The 24,492-nt window shown below is 38.3% G+C and overlaps 1 protein-coding gene across 1 annotated transcript; it reads left to right on the plus strand.

Annotated features, from left to right (window-relative positions):
- The first annotated feature begins 1,626 nt into the window (after positions 1-1,626).
- Positions 1,627-3,194, plus strand: SPZ1 (spermatogenic leucine zipper 1). Its single transcript, XM_029942510.1, has one exon. The coding sequence runs from the start codon at positions 1,829-1,831 to the stop codon at positions 2,936-2,938; it is 1,110 nt and encodes a 369-aa protein (XP_029798370.1). The 5' UTR covers positions 1,627-1,828; the 3' UTR covers positions 2,939-3,194.
- The last annotated feature ends 21,298 nt before the right edge of the window (positions 3,195-24,492 follow it).

Genomic DNA, 24,492 nt, shown 5'->3' on the forward strand with positions numbered 1-24,492 from the left:
AGAAAAAACCATACATTTCTTTCCTCTAAGACAAAACAAAACAAAACAAAAACAAAACAGAACCCACCTACTAGAGTATTAATTTTCCCTTCAGATTGGAAGCAAACTTTTAGTTAGTAAAGTGCTTGCTAGCAAGATTTTGAAGGCGAAGAGGAAGTCTCCCCTAAGGAATATTTTCTTTGAATTTAATATACTGAAGGTCCTGACTTCTAAGAACAAAAAGACAAGAATGCAACAGGATTAATCAATTTCAGTTACATTTCTATAGTCCACTACAGGACTTAGTTGTTTCAAATGCTTTAGATAAATCACGCTATTTTTAGCAAGTTGTTGTGAAAAGAATGATCAAAGTTTTATATCACCTGGAAATGAATCTGGAACAAGCATATAAGCCTGTGTTAAAGGATGCCTGTTTTTAAAGCTAAGAGAAGTTCCAGTTTGTAATTGTGTTAAGGAACCATTCAGATATTCTCTTTACACTGCAGTGGATTTTTTCTTTTTTTGAGAGAGAAAGCGAGCATGGCAGTGAGCAAGGGGTGGAGGGAGGGAAGGGGAAGGAAAGAGAGGGGGAGAGGGGGGAGAGGGGGAGGGGGGAGAGAGAGAGAGAGAGGAGTGGGGCTCACCTGATGAAGGGCTTGTGGTCACCAGAGGCGGGACTCGTGCTCACCCAAAGCAGAGCTCAAGCTCTTCTGAAGGGGGGCTTGAGCTCACTCATGGTGGTACCTGAACTCACAAACCGTGAGATCACGACCTGAGCAGAAGTTAGATGTTTAACAACTGAGCCACCCAGGCACTCCTGGAATATTTAAAAAAAATTTTTTAAATGTTTTATTTATTTTTTCTTTAATATTTTCTTTTTTTAAATTTTTTTTAATTTATTTTTGATACAGAGAGAGACAGAGCATGAGAGGGGAGGGGTAGAGAGAGAGGGAGACACAGAACCGGAAGAAGGCTCCAGGCTCTGAGCTAGCTGTCAGCACAGCGCCTGACGCGGGGCTGGAACCCACGAACGTGAGATCTGACCTGAGCCGAAGCCAGAGGCTTAACCGACTGAGCCACCCAGGCGCCCCTCCTGGAATATTTTTGAATGGCGCAATTTCTGACATTATTTCTCTAAACTCGTGAAAACATGCGGCACTTTTTGGGTTCTATTTTGTAAGGACAACTTTGTTTTATGGTAGCATCTGTCTCAGGAGCAATCAGGTTCCAAGGTTCTGTGAATGTCCATGGAGGATTTCTCACACCATACACTTAGGTGGTTAAAAAAAAAAAACATGTTGCAGTTGAGTTTGGGTTATAGGTAGTGGAGATGATGTAGGGAAGTCACTAAATACAATTAGAATCAGTTGAGGAGAAACCTAGAAAACTAGGGAATTTTGAAAAGGACTGGCATAAAGGTCTTTCTGGGATGAAGAGTAGGAGCAGCTTAAGGTTGATTTTGATTCTTGAGTCATTGGGTAGGTGTTTAAGAGGTCTCTATTGTGACAAAAAAGAGACAGAAGCTGGAGAGAGGCCACAATAGTGCAGTGACAGAATAAAGACCTGGTTGCTAGGGTCAGGGAATAAACACTAGAAGCCTGGGGAAGGAGAGGTGGACACTAGCTTCTGGTCCCCTTTCCCACCCTCCCTCCCCCCTAGGTCATCTGAGATGTCACCTTCTACTTAAACATCATCTTCCTGGTTTGAGACCTTAACTCTTGTCTCTGGACTTCTGCTTAGTTTCACATTCACCACCCATTTAAACAGAGGACCACCACCTTCCCTTCCTGGAATTTCTACCATTTTCTGCTTGCCACATGCCATAATCACCAGCCCCAACTCAGCTAAGATGGAAGTGTCCGCCCTCTCCGAAACTCTTAAACCTACTCCTGATCTCAATCAAGAGTCCTTGGACCCTCGGATTATCATTGCCTTATTTGAAATTGGATCACTTACACCTGTCTTCCAGGGTTCTCTCCCTTGGGTAAATAATAGTGACCATCAAGTAACTGAACAACAGACTGCACAGAAGTTTGAAAATCTCTTAAAAGAAATTAAAGATATCATTAAAAGTGTGACAAGTTGTGGAGAGAAGATCACAGAAGCAACCGATTCTTTTGAGGAAACCTGTATTTCTGAGGATGTGTCAGAACTCAGAGAAAAAATCGGAGAACTTGATAAGATAAATAAAGTGTTCCTGAATGACTCAATTGATAATTCAGACCTAGAGAAAGAACAGAATGCAAAGAAACAGGAGATTATATTGGAAAACCAGAATTCCAAGGACATGGTACAAGGTTTTAGAAGGGATTTGGTAAATCATCCAGAAGGAAACAGACCCCTTAATGAAACCCAACTAAATAAGGAAAAAGCAAATTACAGACACCTTTATGTTCCAGAAGAAAACAGCAAACTTAGGAGCAACATGGAGCAGTTACTACAGGAAGCAGAACACTGGAATATACAACATACTGAGCTTAGTGAACTAATAAGATCATATCAGAAATCACAGAAAGACATACAAGAAACTCTTGAAAATGATGGAGTGCATTTCCAAACTCAACCAAATAACGAGGTGTCAGCTAAGCAGGAACTAGAGGAACAAGTGAAGAAACTGGAACATGACACGTATGCATTGCATTTGATTGCAGCTTTGCTGGAAAATGAATGCCAAATCTTAGAGCAGAGAGTAGAGCTTTTCAAGGAACTCCATCATCAGAAAGAGGGAACTTGGCAAGAAAGGCCAACTCAGACAAATCATGAACAGGACAAGGAGAAACAGAAGCTATCAGAAACAGAGTATACGGGAAAAAAGCAAGAAAGAGATGGTATGTCTCAGAAAAAAGACAAGGTCTGCAAAAGCCTGGATGCTTGTAGCAAGAAGGCACTTCATAATCGCCTCAATACTCGAATTGCAAGAAGAGCTTGGAAAAAGAGGTCATCCAGCAGCCTAACTTAGGAAATACAAAAGTAGAAGAAAAGGCAATTCTTCAAAAAGTGTAATATGTCAACTCCAGGCATAATCAATCAGCACACCTAGGATAAATCTGTTGTTTCAACCAAGAGTGAGGATTAACACATTATTCATCATCTTAGTAATTACATAAGTTTGGTCTTTCATGACCATTAGTGTCAACAATGAGTTCATAACCAGGAAGAAGTTACCAATCTAAAAAATAAAAATCTAAATAAAAAACAAGAATGAACAAGGAAAAGTTCTTTTTTCTTTAATCATTTATTGGGTAAGGGGAGTTTGGGTGGGGAAAAGTATGTAATACTTTAACTGTGAACCTTAAAACTCACTTTTTAAATGCATGTTTCCTTTTCTTATCTGTTGAAGTGTGGGGAGTAGTGAAGTAAAGAACTGAAAAAAAAATGCTGATAAACCACCCCAGAACAGTTTCTCTCTTCTCATAAATCTCCCCATTCCCTTGCACTATTTTTCCTAATATTCCTCCCTTGATCCTCCACTGGTGAACAGTGGGCATACCAAGCAGCAGAGAGGCTTTCGGGAAGGATACTTCAGCTGGTTTAGAAGAGATGTGTATTTGGATTTTGTTCTGCACTGGTAAAAATGCCTCCCATTCCTTCAGGTGGGGCAGTAGAGTATCCCAGGGGAAAAAGCAGTATCTTCTATGAAGGGAGCTGGACTTCTGATTCCAGAAAAAATAGAGCATATGCATTTCTTCCTCTTCCTCCAATTAAGTATGTTAAAAACCCTGGACATTATGTATAAAATGAACATATGAGGACTCTGAAAAATGGAAAGAATGAGATGGAGTATCATCCTGAGATTTAAGGAACAGCATGGTATTGAGGTCCCTAGGTTTTCTTTCTCATATATCCTGGAAAGAATGTTGGAGGAGCCCACAACCCAGAAATGCCAATGTACTTAGACAAAAAAGTGTTCCACTTGCCTGCTCTCCCTTGGCAAAGGACGAGGAAAGAGATAGTCTAGGGAAAGGAGAGGAAAGGGACTCTAGCCAAACTGCATGGAAGATGCCATGCTTCTACCCTCTCCCTACCAGTAAATACTGACTAGCAAGCCTAGATTTTCACCTTTGTCTGGTGGTAATAGGTGCCCCTCCCCTTTTCTTCCGGGATGGTATAGAAGAAGCAGAGTGGGGACTCCCCAACCCCTGCCCCTGTGGATTGGAATGTCATGGAGGCCTATGGGCCCCCTAGATTTTTACACCATTTCCCTGCTGGCACAGCATCGGATGAGGCCTGCTAAAACAGAAGGCTTAATAAGATCCAGGGTCTCATACATAATGCTAGGATACCAGCATACATAGAAAAATCACTAATTATACCAAGAACCAGTAAAATCTCAACCTGAATGAGAAAAGACAACAACATGCCAACAACGGGATGACATAGATGTTGGAATTATCAGAGAAGGATCTCAAAGCAGTCATTAAAAAAAATGTGTCCCTGAGCACACATTTGAAACAAATGAAAAAAAAATAGAAAGTCTCAGCAAAAAGAAACTATAAAGAAGAAACAAATGGAAATAGTTGTAAAATAAACTCACTGGATGGACTTAACAGTAGAATATTGATATCAGAGGAAAAATTCCATGAGATTGAGGATAAGACAATAAAAATTACTCATTCTGAACAATAGAGAAAACAGGCTATAAAAAGTCTCAATAACCTGTGGAACAGTAATAAAACATCTGACATTGGTGTCATCAGAGACACCCCCTCCCAAAAGGGGCATAATGTGACCTGAAAAAGTATTCAATGAACATATGGCTAAAAATGCTCCAAATTTAGTAAAAGGCATCAATCTACAGATTCAAGAAACTGAGTGAATTCCAAATAGTATAAACTCAAAGAAGTTTGAGGTACTCACATTTCTAAAACCTAAAGACAAAGTTAAAAATCTTTTTTTGTTTGGTAATTTTTTTAATGTTTATGTTAGAGAGAGAGAAGGAGAGAGAGAGAGAGAGAGGGAAGGAGACAGAGAATCCAGTGACAGTGCAGAGCCCAACTCGGGGCTCAAACTCATGAATTCATGAGATCATGACCTGAGCTGAAGTTGGCCATTCAACCAAGTGAGAAACTCAGGCGCCCCAAGACAAAGTAAAAATCTTAAAAGAAATTGGAAAAGATTCATTAGACTTAGGGGAGCAATCATCCAAATGACAGTGAATTTCTCATCAGAAACCACTAGGGCAAGAAGGAAATAAACATATTTCAAGAACTGAAAGAAATGTGAACCAAAAATTATTTACCCAGTGAAAATATCCTTTAGGAATGAAGGTGGGATTAATACATTCTCAGAAGACAACTGAAAAAGTTTGTCACAAATCCACATCTATCTGAAAACAATTAGAAAATGAGATTTTTTCTTTTTTTTTTTAACTTTTTATCATTTTTATTTAATTTTGAGAGACAGAGAGCAACAGAGAACAAGCAGGGGAGGAGCAGAGAGAGAGGGAAACACAGACTCCGAAACAGGCTCCAGGCTCTGAGCTGTCAGCACAGAGCCCCACATGGGCCTTGAACCCATGAACCATGAGATCATGACCCGAAGTTGGATGCTTAACTGACTGAGCCACCCAGGTGCCCTGAAAATGAAATTTTTAAGTGGACAACCATGTTGCCCAGGCAGAAGGAAGAATTAATTTTAGAACCATGTGAGGTGTTGAGAAAATATTTTTGTATTTCTACACATGGCTTTCTGAGCAAGTTTTGTGGAACTTTGAGATCTTGGACTAAAAGCAAGCTCTGGAACATAATTCAGAACCACATGGATAATTAGAACTAAAAAGATGTAAGTTCAGGAGACGTGTGTTTTCAAGTCGGAATGACGCGTGGGACTCTGGAGATATCTCTGAGTTACAAAGCTCAAAACACTGGGCTTCTCTGGCCCCTGGAGAGATTTATTTACATTATGAAAGGGTTAGAGAGAGCACAAGGATTCTTTACATCTTGTCTTCAAGGAGCAAAATGTTTTTCCCCTTTCTTTTAGAAGGGGAGGAAGACAGCTGCCTTCTTTGCTACATAAATGCCTAGATTCATTTTCTCCCTTATATACAGACCTTTTGCATGTAGGGTGACATCTGGTTTTCATTGCATCTCTCCAGGGATGAGAATTAAAACAGAGGAACCAGCACAATTATTATGTAAGTAATAATACTCTATCTCTCATCCAAAAATGTCATGTGTGTATTCAGGATTTTACAAAAATGAATATGAAAAACCCACGAAGATAATCACAATCTCCACCACATATTCTATTATGAATGAAGCATAAGGAGTAAGAATTTTTTGTATGTTGGAAGTACTGAATATACAGTTTGAAATACTGCTTCCCAGTCACAAATTTACAATTAAGCAGTAGTTACTAAATGTATCATATTTCCTTGCATTTGACTTTCCTTCGAATGGAAACAACCATCTACACTATTCGATTTTCCAGCCATCTTGATCTTGAAACATGCAGTTCATTTCTATACTTTACCAGATATACAGTTCATATTGCCAAGAAATAAATTGTTGCTGAGATAAATTATAGTTTTTAAATTAAGTGTCTAATACAGCAAGCAATCTGCTCTATCAGACCTTCTAGATTTGGCATTGACTTCAACATTTCATATGTGTAAATGCAGTTATTTTCCTACCACAAGGTTGTATTTATTTTTTTGGTCCAAATCCAAACCATGAGAGAGAGAATTTCTAAAAGCAAGGCATTTTTAAAGGCTTTTCATGTGGGTTCCAGTGAGTAATGATCTATTCTATTCTTTCAATCAATGTCAGCTTTATTTGGAGACGTCTTGTGGCATTTTATGTGGAAAGAACTCTTGGGCATCACTTGCTGGCAGGGAAAAGCCAATGTGTGAAATCAGTTAAAATCTGGGACAAGAATCAGAACTGATCTAGTAGTCCAGAGTTGTTTCACACTGTGTTTTCTCATACCTGAGAAGAAAATGGCAATAAATACCAAGTTATGTTTTTGGAACTTTTAAATTTTATTTTTTAAATTTTTTCTTTTTTTTGGAGAGAGAAAGACGAGTAGGGGATAGGGGCAGAGGGAGAGAGAGAAAATCTTAAGCAGGCTCCATGCTCAGTGCAGAGCGGGACATTGGGCTCCATCCCACTACCCTGGGATCATGACCGGAGCTGAAATCAAGAGTCCAACAGTCAACCAAATGAGCCATCCAGGTTGTCCTGTTAAAGTGTTTCTATTGCTCTAAATTCTCACTAAAATTTGGTATTGTCAGACTTATTTTTTTTGGTCATTATAAAAAATCTTAAAAACATTTTTAAAAAATGTTTATTCATTTTTGAGAGGGAGACAGAGACAGAGCATGAGTGGGGGAGGGGCAGAGAGAAAGGGAGACACAGAATACCAAGCAGGATCCAGGCTCTGAGCTGTCAGCACAGAGCCTGATGGGGGTGCTTGAACCCTCAAACTGTGAGATCATGACTTGAGCCCGGGAGGGACACTTAACTGACTAAGGCACCCAGGTGCCCCCAAAATCTTTTTTATTGCTCCTGGCTGGCTTGGTCCATAGATCATGCCACACTTCTTGATCTTGAGGTTTAAACCCCATGTTGGGTGTAGAGCCTAGTTAAAAAAATCATTTTAATTTTTATTAATATTTTTAGAGGGTCACACTTTTTGAGAAGGGTCAGATTTTTTAAAAATATTTATTTATTTTGGGGAGAGCACAACTGGGGGAGGGGGAGGGAGAGGAGGATGGAGGAGGGAAGCAGGCCCTGCACTGGCAGCCTGACAGCAGTGAGCACGATGTGGGGCTCCAATTCAAGAACCTTGTGATCATGTCCTGAGCTGAAGTTGTTTGCTCAACTGACAGAGCCACCCAGCTGTCCAACGGGAGGTGTCAGACTTTTTAATTTGGTGCATGTGTAATAGTACCTTATGGTAGCTTTAATTGGTATTTCCTTGATCACTGAGTTGAGTCAAATTTATATATTTTCTGTCCATTTTAAGTTTATTTATTTTGAGAGAGAAAGAGAGAGAGCATGTGTGCATGTACACATGTGCACAGGCACAAATTGGGGGTGGGGGTGGCACGGAAAGGGAAGGAGAGAGAAAATCCCAAGCAGGCTCCTCGCTGTCACACAGAGTCTGACTCGGGCTTTGATCTCATGAACGTGAGACCCTGGCCTGAGCTGAAATTCAAAGCTGGATGCTTAATTGACTGGCGCCTCCCAATTATTAACTTATAGGTTCTTTATATATTTTGAACACCAGTACTGTGATGCTTATGAGTTGCTAACATTTTCTCCCACTCTGTGACTTGTCTTATTTTCCTTCTTTGTAGTATCTTTTGGTAAACAGGAGTTTAGTTTCAGTGTAGGCCAATTTATTAAGCTTTTCCGTTTTAATTACGGTTTGTTTAAGAAACCCTTACTTATATCATGAGTAAATGTCTTAAAAAGCCCTTTTAATTTTTTGTCTTTCATATTTATTTTTTTAATCTTTCTGGAAGGAAATCAGAGGGATTTACCAAGATATTTAGGTTGGTTGTCCAAGGATTCTGCAATTGTGGGTGTTTTCATGTCCTTTTAGAATGTCTGTGTGTTCTGAGCACTTTTTAACCTTTCTTTTCTTTCTTTCTTTCTTTTTTTAAAGTGCCTTGGAGTGGTTTCTATCTAATCCATCCCAGCTCACTTTTTTTTATAAATGTTTGTTATTTTTGAGAGAGAGAGAGCGCAGAAGCAGAGGAGGGGCAGAGAGAAACACAGAATCTGAAGCAGGGTCCAGGCTGTGAGCTGTCAGCACAGAGTCTGCTGTGGGGCTCGAATTCCACCAACCATGAAATCATGATCTGAACCGATGTTGATCGTTTAACCGACTGAGCCACTCAGGTGCCCCTTAAGCTTTCTGATAAGAAAAATATGAGAAGCTTTATATGGAAAAAAAAAAAGGATGATATAATTGGAGAAGAATTACACAAAGCAGGAGGTGATTCTGTGTCCTAATTTGTCTGGATCCTAATTATTTCTTTTACAAGATGAAAATAGTAACATTCTTTTGGACCAATGACTAATGGTCAATGATTCCCTGCCCATCTCTCAGCAAAGTCTTCTTGCTCTCGGGAGTATAAAAACAGGTATGATGCAAGAATTAGGGACTAATTAGAAGCAAGCATGGACAAAAAGGAAAGAAACAAGAGAAGGCACACAAGATGTCCAGAAGTTGAGGTCACTGACATTTTTTTAATTGTATTTTAATTCCACTTAGTTAACATATAGTGTTATATTAGTTTCAGGCATACAGTATAGTGACTCAATGAGGTCATTGATATTTTTCAAGGTAAAAGAAAGATATTACACAAAGGAGAAAGTAATGATCAAAGTGAAGTAAAAAATCGATTTATCATCATCATCATCACATTGTCCTTTATATTACTGTCATATTTTTCCACAAATCTGATTGAGGTAGAAAATTATTATTATCATTATTATTTTAAGGAGGCTCCATGCCCAACATTGAGCTTGAACCCACCACCTTGAGCTCTACCTGCTGAGCCAGATGGGCACCCCTAAGAAATTGTTTTTAAAATATTTCTTACCTTAAGTAAGGGCCTCAGGCAAAGGTTCATCATCAGAGTGTCACAGTCAGTTGAGCCTTTGTTTTTTTTTTTCCTAACAATTATGTCATTTTCCAGAGGAAACTGCCAACCACTAATCCATATTTAATTAAATCTTCTCTTAGAGGGAAGTATACATCATTTTAGTCGGTACTGGTCTGTTATAAATCTTCATTTTATGAGGAGCTTAATGCTAGTGTTTACATTCTGTTTTGATTATAAATATTTTTGTGTTTTAAGTAAGCTCTACACCCAACATGGGGCTTGAATTCACAACCCCAAGATCAAGAGCCACATGCTCTACCAACTGAGCCAGCCAGGAGCCACTTAAAGATTATTATTTAAGGAGCACCTGCGTGGCTCTGTCAGTTAAGCAACTGATTCTTGGTTTTGGCTTGGGTCATGATCTCACAATTTGTGAGTTAGAGTTCCACATCGGGCTCCGTGCTGACAGTGTGGAGCCTGCTTTGGATTCTCTCCTTTCCTCTCTCTCTGCCCCTCCCCTGCTTGTTCTTTCCGTCTCTCTCCCAAAAATAAATAAGCTTAGAAAAAAGATTTTTTTTTTTTTTAGTTTTAAAAGTACTGTTTAGTTGTCCTCAGACTTTTTCAGGGAAATATTTCCCTCATTTGTATCTTTACTCTTTATCTTTTTTAATGTATTTTTTAATGTTTAATTATTTATGATTTTAAAAAGTTTTTTTAATGTTTATTTTTGAGACGAGAGAGACAGCACGAGTCGGGGAGTGGCAGAGAGAGAGGGAGATACAGAATCTGAAACAGGCTCCAGGGTCTGAGCTGTCAGCACAGAACCTGATATGGGGCTGGAACCCACAAACTGCGAGTTCATGACCTAAGCCAAAGTCAGAGCTTAACCGACTGAGCCACCCAGGTGCCCAAATGTTTGTTTTTTTTGAAAGAGAGAGAGGAGGGGGTGGGGGTAGGGGAAGAGAGAAAAGGAGACAGAATCTGAAGCAGGCTTCAGGCTCTGAACTGTCAGCACACGACTCGACAAGGGCTTGAACTTATGAACCATGAGATCCTGACCTGAGCCGAAATCAAGAGTTGAATGTTTAACTGACTGAGCCACCCAGGCACCCCTAAGTCAGTTTTTTTTAAAGGGATAATCCTCCAAGGAAGAAAAAAGGATGGCAACTTTCACTAGTGACTGTATTCCCAATGTATTGATATCATGTGTAGTCATATTTATAGGCTTTTCAGTAGTATTTTATGAACATCAGGTTTATTGATGAAAATTATTTTATTTTTTTAAATTAAAAACTTTTTTTTTATTTTAGAGAGAGAGAGAAAGCAAGCAGGGAAGAGGGGCAGAAAGAGTGAAAGAGAGAATCTGGGCTCAATCCCACAACCTGAGCTGAAATCTAGAGCCAGATGTTCAATTGACTGAGCCACCCAGGTGCCCCAAAACTTATTTTTAAAAAGTATATTAAGAAAAAGTATATTAGCACCTATATTAGCACCTCTGACAGGCACACACTCAAATGTGCCTATAATCGTCTTTAATTAGGGTGTATCTTTTGTTTACCTCGTACAATTGTTATTTATGAAAAGCAAAGAATAGACAATATAATTTTCTTAGCTGATCTTCAGTGATTAGTTTTATTTTTGGCCAGGAAGTCTTCTGAGTTCATTCATTTATTATCAACATAGGAATTTTACCTTGTTTACCTTGTTATAAGGCTTTTTAAAATATACTTTTATTTTGTTGTCAAGCTGTGTTTGGCTTTTCCTTAAAGGTTTCCACTGGGAAGCTATATCTTAAAGACAGAAACCTAGTGGAAAAACATCCATTTTCCTCCATTGATAAGAAGCTTAGCTGTAGATTTTTGTAGATACTCTTTATCCAGTTAGGAATTTCCCCTCTATTCCTAGGTTTCTGAAACTTTTTATTAGTAATAAGTGTTGAATTTTGTCAAATGCTTTATGTATCAATTGATATGATCATGTGATCTTTTAAAAATTAACCTACTAAATGCTCTCTCTCTCTCTCTTAAAAAAAGGGGGGAGGAGGTGCCTGGGTGCCTCGGTGAGCATCCAACTCTTGATTTCTGCTCAGGTCATGACCCGGCATCACAGGATTGAGCCATGTATATGGCCCCATGCTGAGCAGGGAGGCTGCTTAAGATTCTCTGTCCTTCTGCCCCTCGTTCCCTCTCTCTCCCTAAAATAAATAAACATAATAAGCCTACGAATATGGAAGATTATATATTCATTTTTAATATTGAACATTTCTTGCATCCCTGAAATAAATTCACTTGGTCATGGTATTATTTTTATATTGCTGAATTATATTGCTAATATTTAAAACAATTTATTTATTTATTTATTTTAAATTTTCTAATGTTTATTTATTTTTGAGAGAGAGACCACAAGTGAGAGAAGGGCAGAGAGAGAGAGAGGGAGACACAGAATCAGAAGGAGGCTCCAGGCTCTAAGCTGTCAGCACAGAGCCTGACGTGGGGCTCAAACCCATGAACCACGAGATTGTGACCTGAGCCGATGTCAGAGGCTTAACCGACTGAGCCACCCAGGTGCCCCTAAAACAATATTTTAAAATGTTTATTTGTTTTTGAGAGAGAGACAGTACAAGCAGGAGAGAGGCAAAGAGGGAGGGAGACACAGAATCCAAAGCAGGCTTTAGGCTCTGAGTTGTCAGTACAGAGCTCAACGCAGGGGCTCGAACTCACTAGCAGTGAGATCATGATCTGAACTGAAGTCATTTAACCGACTGAACCACCCAAGCGCCCCTATATTTATTAATATTTTGACAAGAACTTTTGTGTCTGTATTCATAAAGGTTTTATTTTTTGCACTTTGTAAAATTTTTTATGTTTTATATTTTTTTAAAGTTTTTAAAAATACTTTTAATTTGTTGAGAGAGAAAGAGACAGCGTGAGCAGGGGAGGGGCAGAGAGAGAGGGAGACAGCACAAGCAGGGGAGGGGCAGACACAGAATCTGAAGACAAGCTCCAGGCTTTGAGCTGTCAGCACAGAGCCCATGAGGGGCTAGAACCCACTAACCACGAGCTCATGACCTGAGCCAAAGTCAGACGCTCACCCAACTGAGCCACCCAAGCGCCCTTGTTTTTAAAGGTAAGCTCTATCTATGCCATGCATGGGGCTTGAACTCATGACACTTAGATCAAGAGTCACATGCTCCACTGATTGAGCCAGACAGACGCTCCTTTTCTACATTGTCTTTGTTTGATTTCAGTACTATGGAAATACCTGTTTCATTACTAGCTTTGTAAAATGAGTTCATTTCTCTTTTAATTTTTGGGAAGGATTGTGTATAATTGATGCTAATTCTACTTTAAACGTTTGGGAGAATGCTTCAGTGAAATTATTTGGGCCTGGAGTTTTTAGAAGGCAGATTTTAAATTATGAGTCAAATCTCCTTAATAGTTATAAAGTTATTCAAATGATCTATTTCATCTTGAGTGAGTTGCAGTAGTTCATATTTTTTGAAGAATTGATCCATTTCATCTAAATTGTCAAATTTTATGTGTAAAGTTGTCAGAGAAGCAAGTTTTTGTTTCATTGATTGTTTTTCTCTTCAGATTTATTGACTTCTGCTTTCCATTATTTCCTCCTTCTGCTGGCTTCGGCTTTATACTTGCTCTTCTTTTTCTAGTTTTTGAGATGAGAGTTTATTGATTTGAGCTTTTGAAAATTCCCTATTGTTCCAAAATCATAACTGAAATATATGACTGTTGTACAGCCGTTAGTAAAGTTTTCTCTTTGTTAAGTTTTGAAGGATGTTATTTTTCAAAATGATTTTCTAATATTTGGGGGATTTAAAAAATAATATTAAATTATAATTTTATTATATTCAATATTCCACTTGAGATTATTAACCTGTCATCTAATTTCTTCAGCATGGTTCAATGCAAATATCAAAGGATCTTGTGATCACAAGAAAATAACAAAAACAAGCCTTGTATCAAAGCTACAAGTCTTCTTGTGCTGCACTGAAGATAGCAATTTGGGAAAATGTTTTAAAGTTTCATAATCTGGAAAACCACACAACATAGGTATTTTGGGGAAAATAGAGATAGGCTCAAAATTCACTTGGTAAAAAAGAAGGGCATAAGAATTGTAAATTAGAGGATTTTAAGCAAAGCCCATTTGTATATGGTAGTTTGCTAGATAATTTAAGGCCTACTCTTTATTTTATAGGTGATACTTCTATATTGATGAAAATTCAATTAGAGTCAAGAAGAATGTATGGAGGCATACTTTTTCCACTCCACCATTATGGTAAACCCTACAGTTAGTAAGATAAATAAACCATAGTCCCTAATCTCATAATCTCTTAGCCTCATGAGTTTTATCCTCAGGCCTCAGACTTGCTCTTCCAGACAAAAATCTCAGGGACCTTATCAGTCAGTTCCTCTCTTATCTTCGTTCTCATTTTTTTTGCTATTAGTTCCTATCCTTCAATCTATAAGCAAATTCCATAACCTCCAATCTTAAAACAAAACAGAACTACAGTTCCTCTATCCCATCTCCCACTTTTGCTAGAGTCTACAGAAAACAATTCATGTTCAGAATCTCTAATTCCTCAGCTTTTCAATTTCTTTATAAACTAATATATACTAAGGCTAAAATGATTACATAAATTTGAATGCTTACTCTGTGCCTAGTGCTATTCTTAGCCCTTTACATCTATTATCTCAGTTAATTCTGACGACAATCTGTAAGGCAGACATCATTGTCTCCATTTTACAGATTAAAACAACCATGTAGAAATGAGTTTATGAGGAAAATTGATAGTTCTTCCTCACACTCCATTTTTAAAATTTACTTCCCCATGTTAAAAATGAAGATTTAACTCCATTACATTGCTGGGGTGCCTGGGTGGCTCACTCTGTTGAGAGTCCAACTTAGGCTTACTCAGGTCATGATCTCATGGTTCATGAGTTCAGGCCCTGCATCAGGCTGGCTGCCGTGGGCATGGAGCCTGCTTGGGATCCTCTGTCTCTTTCTCTCTGCCCATCCCACTTCTCTTTCTGCTCCCCCCTTCCATGCCCTCCCCCGTCTCTCTTCTCCTCTCCCTCTCTCTGCTCTTCTTGCACAACTGCATACTCCCCCCACTCTCTCTCTCTCTCAAAAAGAAATAAAACAAGACAAAAAGTTATGTCGTTGCTCTCAGTTCTGTCTGTGATCAACCCCTATAGCTTGTAAGCATCACACATCTCTATTTTGTTCCATTTGTTATAAAAATAGTTCTTTTGAGACGAGAACATCAATTCACCTCACCTTATGTGGACTCCTCATCTACTACTTTCCAGTGTCATCTCTTCCTTACACTGGAATTCTTGTGGGTATGGCCTTTTAGTCTTGAATACACTGACATTTTGCAGTCATTTTCTCATTTGATCTCTGTGTGGTGTTTGACATCTTAGACCCGGCTCCTTAAGTACAGGCTTTCCTTAGCATTCTGTTCTTAGTTCTCTTCTTAGGTGATTTCATTAGTATATGTCTGCAGTAACCCAGACACCCTACTGTACTTTTCCCCCTCAAAGCTGCCTAAACTGAAGAATAGACAGAGTGAGACTGACAAATAGGGATGAATATGAAATCCCATATCTCATGGGCTGTTTATTCAGTGTGACTTGGTGAGAGAGTGAATGTGTGCAGCTGGAAGAGTGAGTAGAAGGAAAAAGGAGGAGTTGAAGATAAAACCCAAGGCTCTAACTTCAGCACTGCGCTCCATTCACTGTGACAGGAAGTGAAACAGGTGACATGGTTTAGAAATACAATAAGTCAACTTTTGGATGTGGAATTTCTATTTCTTCATTGCTTTTCACAATGCACAAACTACTGAAGACATATATTTGCAAACAAAATGATTCCATAAATGGCTGCTCAGTCAGTAAAGCATTTGGCTCTTGATCTCACGGTTTTGAGTTCAAGCCCCATGTTGGGCGTGGGGCCTACTTAAAAAAAATTCCCTAAATAGAAACGAAATCTATTGTTTCTATGAGTCCACCCTTATAATAAAAATATGTAGGCATATTAGTCCATGAATTTTTATTAAGCATATATTTTATAACAGGCCTTAGGTAGGGTATATGTTAAAAAAAAGAAGAAAGGTATCTTTTGGGAGACAATTCCATATGGATTTTTGTAGTCTTGTAGCAACTTTTTCTGAATCACCTTTTCAAGCATATTTGTATAACAAACAGCCTTAGATGGCTAAACTAATGGCTTCCTCAAGGGCAGAGAGCAGATGTATTTGTGTCTAGGATAATAAAGAATAGGGTAGATTTGCTATCAACAACTCTTTTTTTTTTTTTTTTTTTTTTACTTTTTATTTATCAACAACTCTTAAAGATTGGGATTTCCTAAATTCAGAGCTCTTCAACAGGGACACAAACCCACTGGATGCAGAGCATTTATTGGGGCCGTTGATTTTATCACTCCCATGGGATCCTGGGGGGCAAGAAAATAGATGCAAACCTGAAGCTCATGTTGCTGCTGCTATGAGTATTAGGCCTTTTTTTTTTTTTTTTTTTTTTTTAAACCTAGGAGTCTCATGTCTTCGGTCAGCACCTATAAAACTGGCAGGTTAATTAGTTACCTTAGAGGTAAGATAAAATCTCAGAACATCTGGAGTTCTTGACAATGGCCAGCAGACATTAGGATACATGATCTTGAGTTCAGCAGAAGAGTTTGGGCTAAAGACGGCTTTGGGTGCCATCAGCACATAAGTGGTATTTAACCCTGGTAATGGATATGATCATCTAGGCTCATGTTACCTGGAAAGGAGGGCTTCGTACAGAGTTTGGAGGAACTTCAGCATTTAAAAACCTTTTAAAAGAGGAGTAGTTCAAGGGAGACTCGAAGAAGGCTTCAGGTTAAGTGTGGTGTCACAGAACCAAAGGGAGAGAGTGCTTCAAGGAGAAGAGAGTGGACAAGTATGTCCATGCTGAGACCCTCTAAGATGACTATTGAACTTAGCAATTTGGAAGTCACTGTGACTTAGCAAGAGCAGTAAGGGCGGTAGACTGGAGTACTTGGGTAGAATCCTAACTGGACAGGGTTGAGGTGAGAAAATGGTGGGAAGGAGGGAGAGCCAGCGGCTCTTTTCTACGGAAGAGGAAGAAAGTAAAGAGCAGTCAAGGAAGAGCTTTTGCTTTCAGCCTTATGGGCAGAGTCTATGCAAACAACACTCTCAGTACTTTTCAGGGATGACTGAAGTATTTTCTCTGCTTTCAGAAACTGGTTGGTGTAAAGAAAGTTCTTTGGTTTGTGGATAAATGATAAATAGTTGCACAGATGGTTGAGCCAGTGTGGACCAAATTAAAAGAGTTATTTCTCTGCCAAGAGTTCTTCTGATGCTTTTAGTGTCAAAGATAGAAACGACAAGAAAAACTCAGAAATAGGCTTAAAGGAGACACAGGCCATCAACAAAACCATAAAAAACAAATAAAAAGCTGAGAAAGAAAGTCCCACTTTGGGAAAAAGATGTATGATAAGATTTATTGTCATCCAAATAACTAAAGCCCGGGGACGCCTTGGTGGCTCAGTCTTAGGTTAAGCATCCGACCTCAGCTCAGGTCATGATCTCATGGTTCGTGGATTCCCCATGTCGGGCTCTGTGCGGACGGCTAGCTGAGAGCCTGGAGCCTGTCTTCAGATTCTGTGTCTCCCTCTCTCTCTCTGACCCTCCCCTGCTCATGCTGTCTCTCTCTCTCAAAAATAAAAAAAAAAAATAAAAATAACCCCGCTCCCCCCCAAAAAACAAAGCAAACCACCACCAACAAATAACTAAAGCCCAGAGGGCTTGCTTAGGGGCTCTTAACCTTAATATAGAATGCCTATAAAGAGATGATCCTAAAGGGGAAAATGTTGTGGAGGAAATGAAGTCCCAAATGAGCCAAATCCTTTGTGAACTGAGCACCCCCACTACAAGCACCCTGCGAGGAGATTTTAAGGAGAAGTAGGAACAGAAAAGTTTCCTTTGTCCATTTAGTGCATACTTTTCTTTAACCTGTTTGTTGTATATTTTTGTTTAATCTGTTTTGTAAGGGTCTGGAAAGCCATGTGTTTCTGTTCATATTTTTTCATTCAATGAAGGTATGGTAAAATCAATATTAAGACAAAGTATACAATATGGAGGGGAAAAATGCATTTTGTGTCCTTTACCATCTATTCTTGAAAGAATAAAGTTTTATGACCACCACATCCCAGGAATGAAAAATACTACTAGAGATTATTAAAAATGCTCTCCTTTTTAAAGTTTGTTTATTTTTGATAGAGAAACAGAGAGTAGGGGGAGGGGCAGAGAGAGAAGGAGAGAGAATCCCAAGCAGGATTCTCCACCCTGACAGTGTGGAGCCCAAAATGGGGCTTGATCCCGCGAACTGCAAGATTATGACCTGAGCAAAATCAAGAGTCAGATACTTAATGGACTGAGCCACCCAGGTGCCCCAGTAATGGTCTTAAAGAGGGTAATATTCCTGGTTGATTCCAATCTTCTTCATTGAGAGGTTAAAAACCATACTTAATGGCTACTAAATAGTAGTACAAAAAGTCACAGACCCTGGTTTCCCTCGATCAAATTTAATCTGCTTTGCATTGATGGAGGGGGGGCAACCTCAGTTATTTGAGGGCTTCTTCTTTCCCTCCATGGACTTTCACAAGAATTCTGGCTTCCTGTGTCTCAGAAAACAGAGGTTAGGGCTGGCATTTCGTCTTTGGCAGTTGCATCTTGGCCGTTGCTTTGAAGACTTCACACTGTTCCTGCAGCCCCTGGCTGTCTTTCTTTTGGTCTGGCTGCTGTCTTTCGGTCACTCAGGTTCCAAGGCAGCTCCAGGCAGGGGTTTTGTCTGATCCTTCTCTTACTGACTTTAGAACATGCCCTTCTGACTTCAGCTTGGGTTGTGATTTCAAGGTTTGGTTCATGAGTTTGAGCCCTGTATCAGGCTTGGTGCTGCCCTCGGATCCTCTATATCCCCCTTCCTGGGTGCCCCTCCCCCCCCAAATAAAACATTTAAAAAGTATGGTATATGTATTAAGTATGTGTATTTATATATGCAAATATATTTAAAGATATATCTGTATTGCATCTAAATTTAGATGAGAAAAAATTTACATTTTTGAAAAAGTTTGAAAAAGTTTTTATATTGACCACTTTGTCAATAGTAAATGGAAAAAAATAAAAACCTGACAAATTTGTAACTAGACCCTGTTCAGATTTGAATTTTATTGATTTCATCATTTATTTATGGTAATTACCACTTTAAATTGGTATTATGACAATGGATACTCTTAATTATCATATGCATTAGCCATTTGGACAAAACACTTGTGAAAATGAATAGATATTCTAAAGATGCAAAATTAGGTGAGATATCTGATAGAACTAGAATTAGAATTCAGTGTGACCCTAAAAAATGGTACAAGTGGGTGGAAATTTATGTTAAATATACTCACTTGAAATACTGTGACAGGAATAATTTAATTTACTTAAGAAGGAAAAACATCCTTTAGAGAAAGATAATGAGGAAAAATGTTATTTCATCATATCACTTGAAACACCTGTGGGTGGCTCACAGACCTTGCATAGTGATGTTAAATAGTCCGTACTGAAAGTCTCCTAAAAACATAGCTACCCCTCATTCCAGAGTCTATGAACAAAAGTCCAGCAATATATCCATTGTCCAAGGCAGTTTTATAGTTAGTAATACAGCATGCATGTTTTTGCAGTCTTTTTGTCTCTCTTTATTTATTTATTTGTTTTTTAACGTTTATTTATTTTTGAGGACTGAGAGACAGAGGCTGAGCAGGGGAGGGGCAGAGAAAGAGGGACACACAGAATCCGAAGCAGACTCCAGACTCTGTGCTGTCAGCACAGAGCCCGATGCAGGGCTGGAACCCATGAGATCATGACCCGAGCCGAAGTCGGCCACTTAACTGACTGAGCCACCCAGGTGCCCCTGTAGATAATCCATAAAGTATACAAATCATACACAAGTAACCAAACGTTGAATATATAGTATGAGTACACTGTGTAATCAAGAGACAAAAAGACTGAGGTCTGTGCTGACAGCTAGCTCAGAGCCTGGAGCCTGCTTCGGATTCTGTGTGACCCTCTCTCTCTGCCCCTCCCCCACTCATGCTCTGTTTCTGTCTCAATAATAAATAAACATAAATAAAACAAAACAAAAAGACTGCAGAAAAAAATTTAATACACTTTAACTTTTCTTTCATTTTTTTAGTGTGCACATGTAGCTTTTTTTTAATAATAAGCCATGATCTTAGCCTCTAGCATTAATTAGTATTTGCCAAGAAATAGAAACAGTTTTAATATAGGGAAAGTAAGTAGGCTATCAAAAATTCAAATGTGCTTCTCACAAAAAAGGCAAAATTACCTTTAAAATTATTCATTTTATCATTTCACTACTTCATGAGTACCTGCTATATAAAAGGTGAGAATCAAAAAATAAATAATAGACATTTTTGCCCTGGAGGAGTGATGGATTCAGTGAATTATTATGCTGTGGCAATTGTTTGGAATTAATGATTACTTTTCTCACCAACACATATAGGTTGAAAAATGAATTCAGATTCCTTGGAAGAGATTTGAAAGAATCTTTGGAAGAAATTAAATTTTTTATTATTTCTCATGGCGATTGAAATGAAATTTGTACATCAGATATAGTACTAAATCAAATTTTAATGAAAAAGAATTCCTTGGTGTGATTTGAGAAATAATGTTAAAAATTATTCCAGGGAGGATCTCCTATATTTCTAACTGAACGTGTGAAGTACTTGAAGAATTCCTGCTAGCTCTCGAGTTTTTGACCAATTTATTTCTTCTCAAAAGTAGTCTTTGCTTCAGTTATCAACAGGTCCATGATTGTGAATGGTAATTAAATTTTGTTGATGTAAAACTTTAAGAAGCTTGAATTACATAGTGGTATGTTTTTCCCAAATTTCCAAAGATTTTACCCTGAATGCCGCATTATTTGTGAATGAACTAATTCTCATTTATATGTAAATTGCATAGAGAAATACCAGAAGCATGTAACATTGAATTATTTGTAGTTTTCCTCTTAATGTTTATTGTTTCTTTTTTTAAAAAGATATTTTATTTTATGTAGTTTCCACACCCAATATGGGGTTCAAACTCATTACCCTAAGATCAAACATCATATAGTCTACCAACCAAGCCAGTCAGGCACCCCTTACTATAATAAACATTTTTTTAAAAGTAAACTCTACACCCAGTATGGAGCTTGAACTCACCACCTCAAGATCAACAGTTGCATGCACTATTGACTGAGCCAGCCAAACACCCCTATAATAAACATTTTTAAACAAGGAATTATTTTTCAATGCCCTAAAAACATATATAATCTGTAATTCTTTTTTAAAATTTAATTTATTCATTTTGAGAGAGGGTGGAGAGAAAGGGAGAGAGAGAGAGAGAAAGAGGGAGAAAGAATCTTAAGCAAGTTCCACGCTAGGTGTAGGTCTCCGTCTTACAATTCTGGGATCACGACCTAAGCTGAAATCAAGAGTCAGATGTTCAACTGATTGAGCCACCCAGGTGCCCCTGAAATTCTTAATAATTTTGTGTGGGGAGCTGCCAGAAGAGCTGCCAGAAGACAAGACACGTGCCTTGACCTGCAAGATCAGCCACCCGCACGGCTGAGCTGCGTTATCACTCCCAGCACAGCAAGAGCTGCATTATCACCTTCAGCTGAGGCCTTCTTGTTTACCTCCCAAGCCTTGCTTGTTAGCCTCTCGGGCAGCGTGCTGACGCTGCAGTCCTCGCCCTTGTTTCTTAGCAACTAACTCATGTCAGCTGCCCGCCTTCTACCCTTTATAAGACATGCGTGGTCTCTCAATAAAGAGCAGAGCGGCTTGATCGGAAACCTTGCCTTGCCTCCACTCTCTGTGGTCCCTGCCCTACTCTGTTCTCACTCCCTCCCTCGGGAACCCGCATCGACTGGCCAGCCAGCCAAAACAGTTTTGTACAAAATGCTCCACGTTTTCATGTTGCACTGGGCTCTGCCAATTACAGAGCCAGTCCTGTCTGTTTGTATTAGCTTTATATATAACAAGGGATCAACCTTTGGCTAAGTGTTAACAATTTTTTTAAGGAAAACTAAACAAATTTCTCTTGAACTTTTATTTTCCATGAATAAAAACGCACGCTTCTTGTAAATTTTAAATATTATAAAATATATAGTATAGAAAGCAAGTGTAACTTATGCTCCTATCTCTGGTGATAACCACGGTTACATTTTGTGTATATTATATATATTTCTCTAGGTTTTAAGTTACTTTCAGCATTGATGGTAACAACTGCTCAGTTGTTTGTGAGCAATTTCGATGCGAGATAACCATTAGCCATCAAAGAATTGTCCGCCTGAAAATCAGTCATCGATCTTCTACCACCTACAAAGAGAAACTTCCTCAATTCCCTCTTCCATCAAAAGAGGAATCTACCTCCTTTAGTGACTAAAATACACTTTCATTTCCTAGACACTATATGCAAATTTCATTTACTTATTTTCAAATACTTTCTATTACTTATACTTTCTATTGGTATATTTTTCTATTTGTGAAAATTGTTCAGTGTTGTGAGATGGCATAGACCATATCATGATTTTTCTCCATTAAAATGAATAGAAATATCTTTTCATTTAATGGCAGAATCTTCAGAAATTAATTGGAGTCATTAATTGAGCACTAAGTATTATTTTGTGTATTTTATAAAAATGAACAGTCCATTTTTTATCCTGCCCTTATCATGGACCATATATTTTAGATTTCTTTCTATAGTAGTATATGTAACTCTGAGCAAAAAATTGAAAGCAGAGTTTTGTATGTAAGTGTTTTTAAGGCAAATATGCTTTGTATATTATTTCTTCTTTTTAGTGTTAATCATTGTCCAGTTGTACATGCCTTTCTTCTAAGGAATTTTCAATTAATATGATCCTCGGCCTCCTATGATCCTATGACCCTTGGGCTTATCACATACATCTATTGACTTATGACTGAAAGTGCATGACTTGTTTCTAATCCATTGTAGAATTCTCCTCAAAGAAAATGATAATTTTAGATGTAGGGATAGAAAATTATAGTGTGCGGACTCTGATGACTGTGTATTTGATGTTTTACTTCTAATCATAAGGCTTGGTGCCCAAATCAATCTCAAGGCCTGTCTCTGTAGTTAAGCAAAAGAAGCTATAATTCATATTTAAAGCTATATACTTCCTCTTTCAGTGTTCTGGCTCTGCGGTTCATTTCTGTTCTTAGGATAAGTCCAACAGGCAGGTCTTAGTGTGCTAAAACCGCACTGTAAAGCTATTTGTTTCATGGCCCAGGAATTCTGGTTCATTTCCCTGCCTCTTCTGCTTGCTAGTTTTAAGAACTCACTTAATAACTCATCATGACCACAAATATGTAAAGAATAATCTTAAACTTAAAAGTTTTCATGTCACTGGGGAAATCATTTGCCTAGTCAATAGACTTTAGTTTTTTAAATGTTTATTTATTTATTTTGAGAGAGAGAGAGAGCAAGAGAGCAGGGGAGGGGCAGAGAGAATACTGCTCACTCTTACATGCACTTTCTCTCTTATCTATTTATTATTTTGAGAGAGAGAGAGAGAGAGAGAGAGAGTGTGTGTGTGCATGTGTAAGTTAGGGAGGGGCAGAGAGAGAGAGGGAGAGAAAGAGAGAGAGGAGAGAGAGAGAATCCTAAGCAGGCTCTGAACTATCAGTGTGGAGCCTGACTTAGGCCTTGAGCCATGAGATCATGACCTGAGCTGAGCCAAAGTTGGACGCTTAACTAACTTGTGCCACCCAGATGCCCTTAGCATCCCACATTAAAATATTTTTGTCTTTTTTCATTTTTAAAAAACTAAAAATAATTTTTAAATTTATTTTAGAGGGAAAGAGAGTGCAAGTGGGAGAGAGAGAGAGAGAGAGAGAATCCCAAGTATGCTCCACATTAAACACAGAAGCCCAATCCTATGACCCTGGGATCATGACCCAAGCTGAAACCAAGAGGCAGTAGCTCAACCAACTGAGCCACCCAGCTGCCCCTCCACATTTTTATTTGTAGATCTATGAAATATATATAAAATATACCTGTAGACATTTGTCTTCCATGATGTAACTATAAGATCTATTAAATTCTTACTTTTGCGCATCTTATCAACTCATATTTTCTCAATAAAAAATCTCTACCAATAAAATAGACTTCCCTTTTTGGTTATACTGAACACATTTCTATAATTCATCTACGAGAAGCACTTTCCATACACTTTAGCCATGAAACGGTTTGCTTTTTCCCCAAACAAAATCTTATGATGAGTTTTTTACAATGTGAATTTACTTTTATGTCAGATTACAGCATATATTTTTAGCAGATCAATCAGCAAGAATGAGGAGGTTGTTTATTTTATTTTATTTTGTTTTTTTTTATTTTAGAGAGAGAGTGTGAGCATGGGAGAGGGGCAGAGGGAATGAGAGATAGAATCTTAACCAGGCTCCACACTCATCATGGAGCCCAATGTGGGGCTCAAATCCATGATCCTGGCAACATGATCTGAGCCCAAACCAAGAGTCAGACACTCAACTAACTGAATTACCCAGGAGCCCCTAACATAATAGTAGTTTTAAAAATTGATTTTATGTGCAGCGTCATAATGAAATAAAAACATCTGTTAGATGTTGGGAACACAAATATAGAGTGCTAGAATTTTGTAGTAATGTAGAAATGAGGGAAGATTAAAATGCATCCTTTAGTTTTGTATAAAATGTAAAGTTAAAGAGCAGAGGAAGTGGTGTTTGAGAAAAATATGGACCAAAGCAGCATTTATTCTAGGACTAATTATTCCCCACCACTGAGGCACTCTTTTAAGTACTCTTTCTTTCTTTTTTTTTTTAAATTTTAT

The sequence above is a fragment of the Suricata suricatta genome, chromosome 6, assembly GCF_006229205.1.
Source record: "Suricata suricatta isolate VVHF042 chromosome 6, meerkat_22Aug2017_6uvM2_HiC, whole genome shotgun sequence".
NCBI lineage: Eukaryota > Metazoa > Chordata > Mammalia > Carnivora > Herpestidae > Suricata > Suricata suricatta.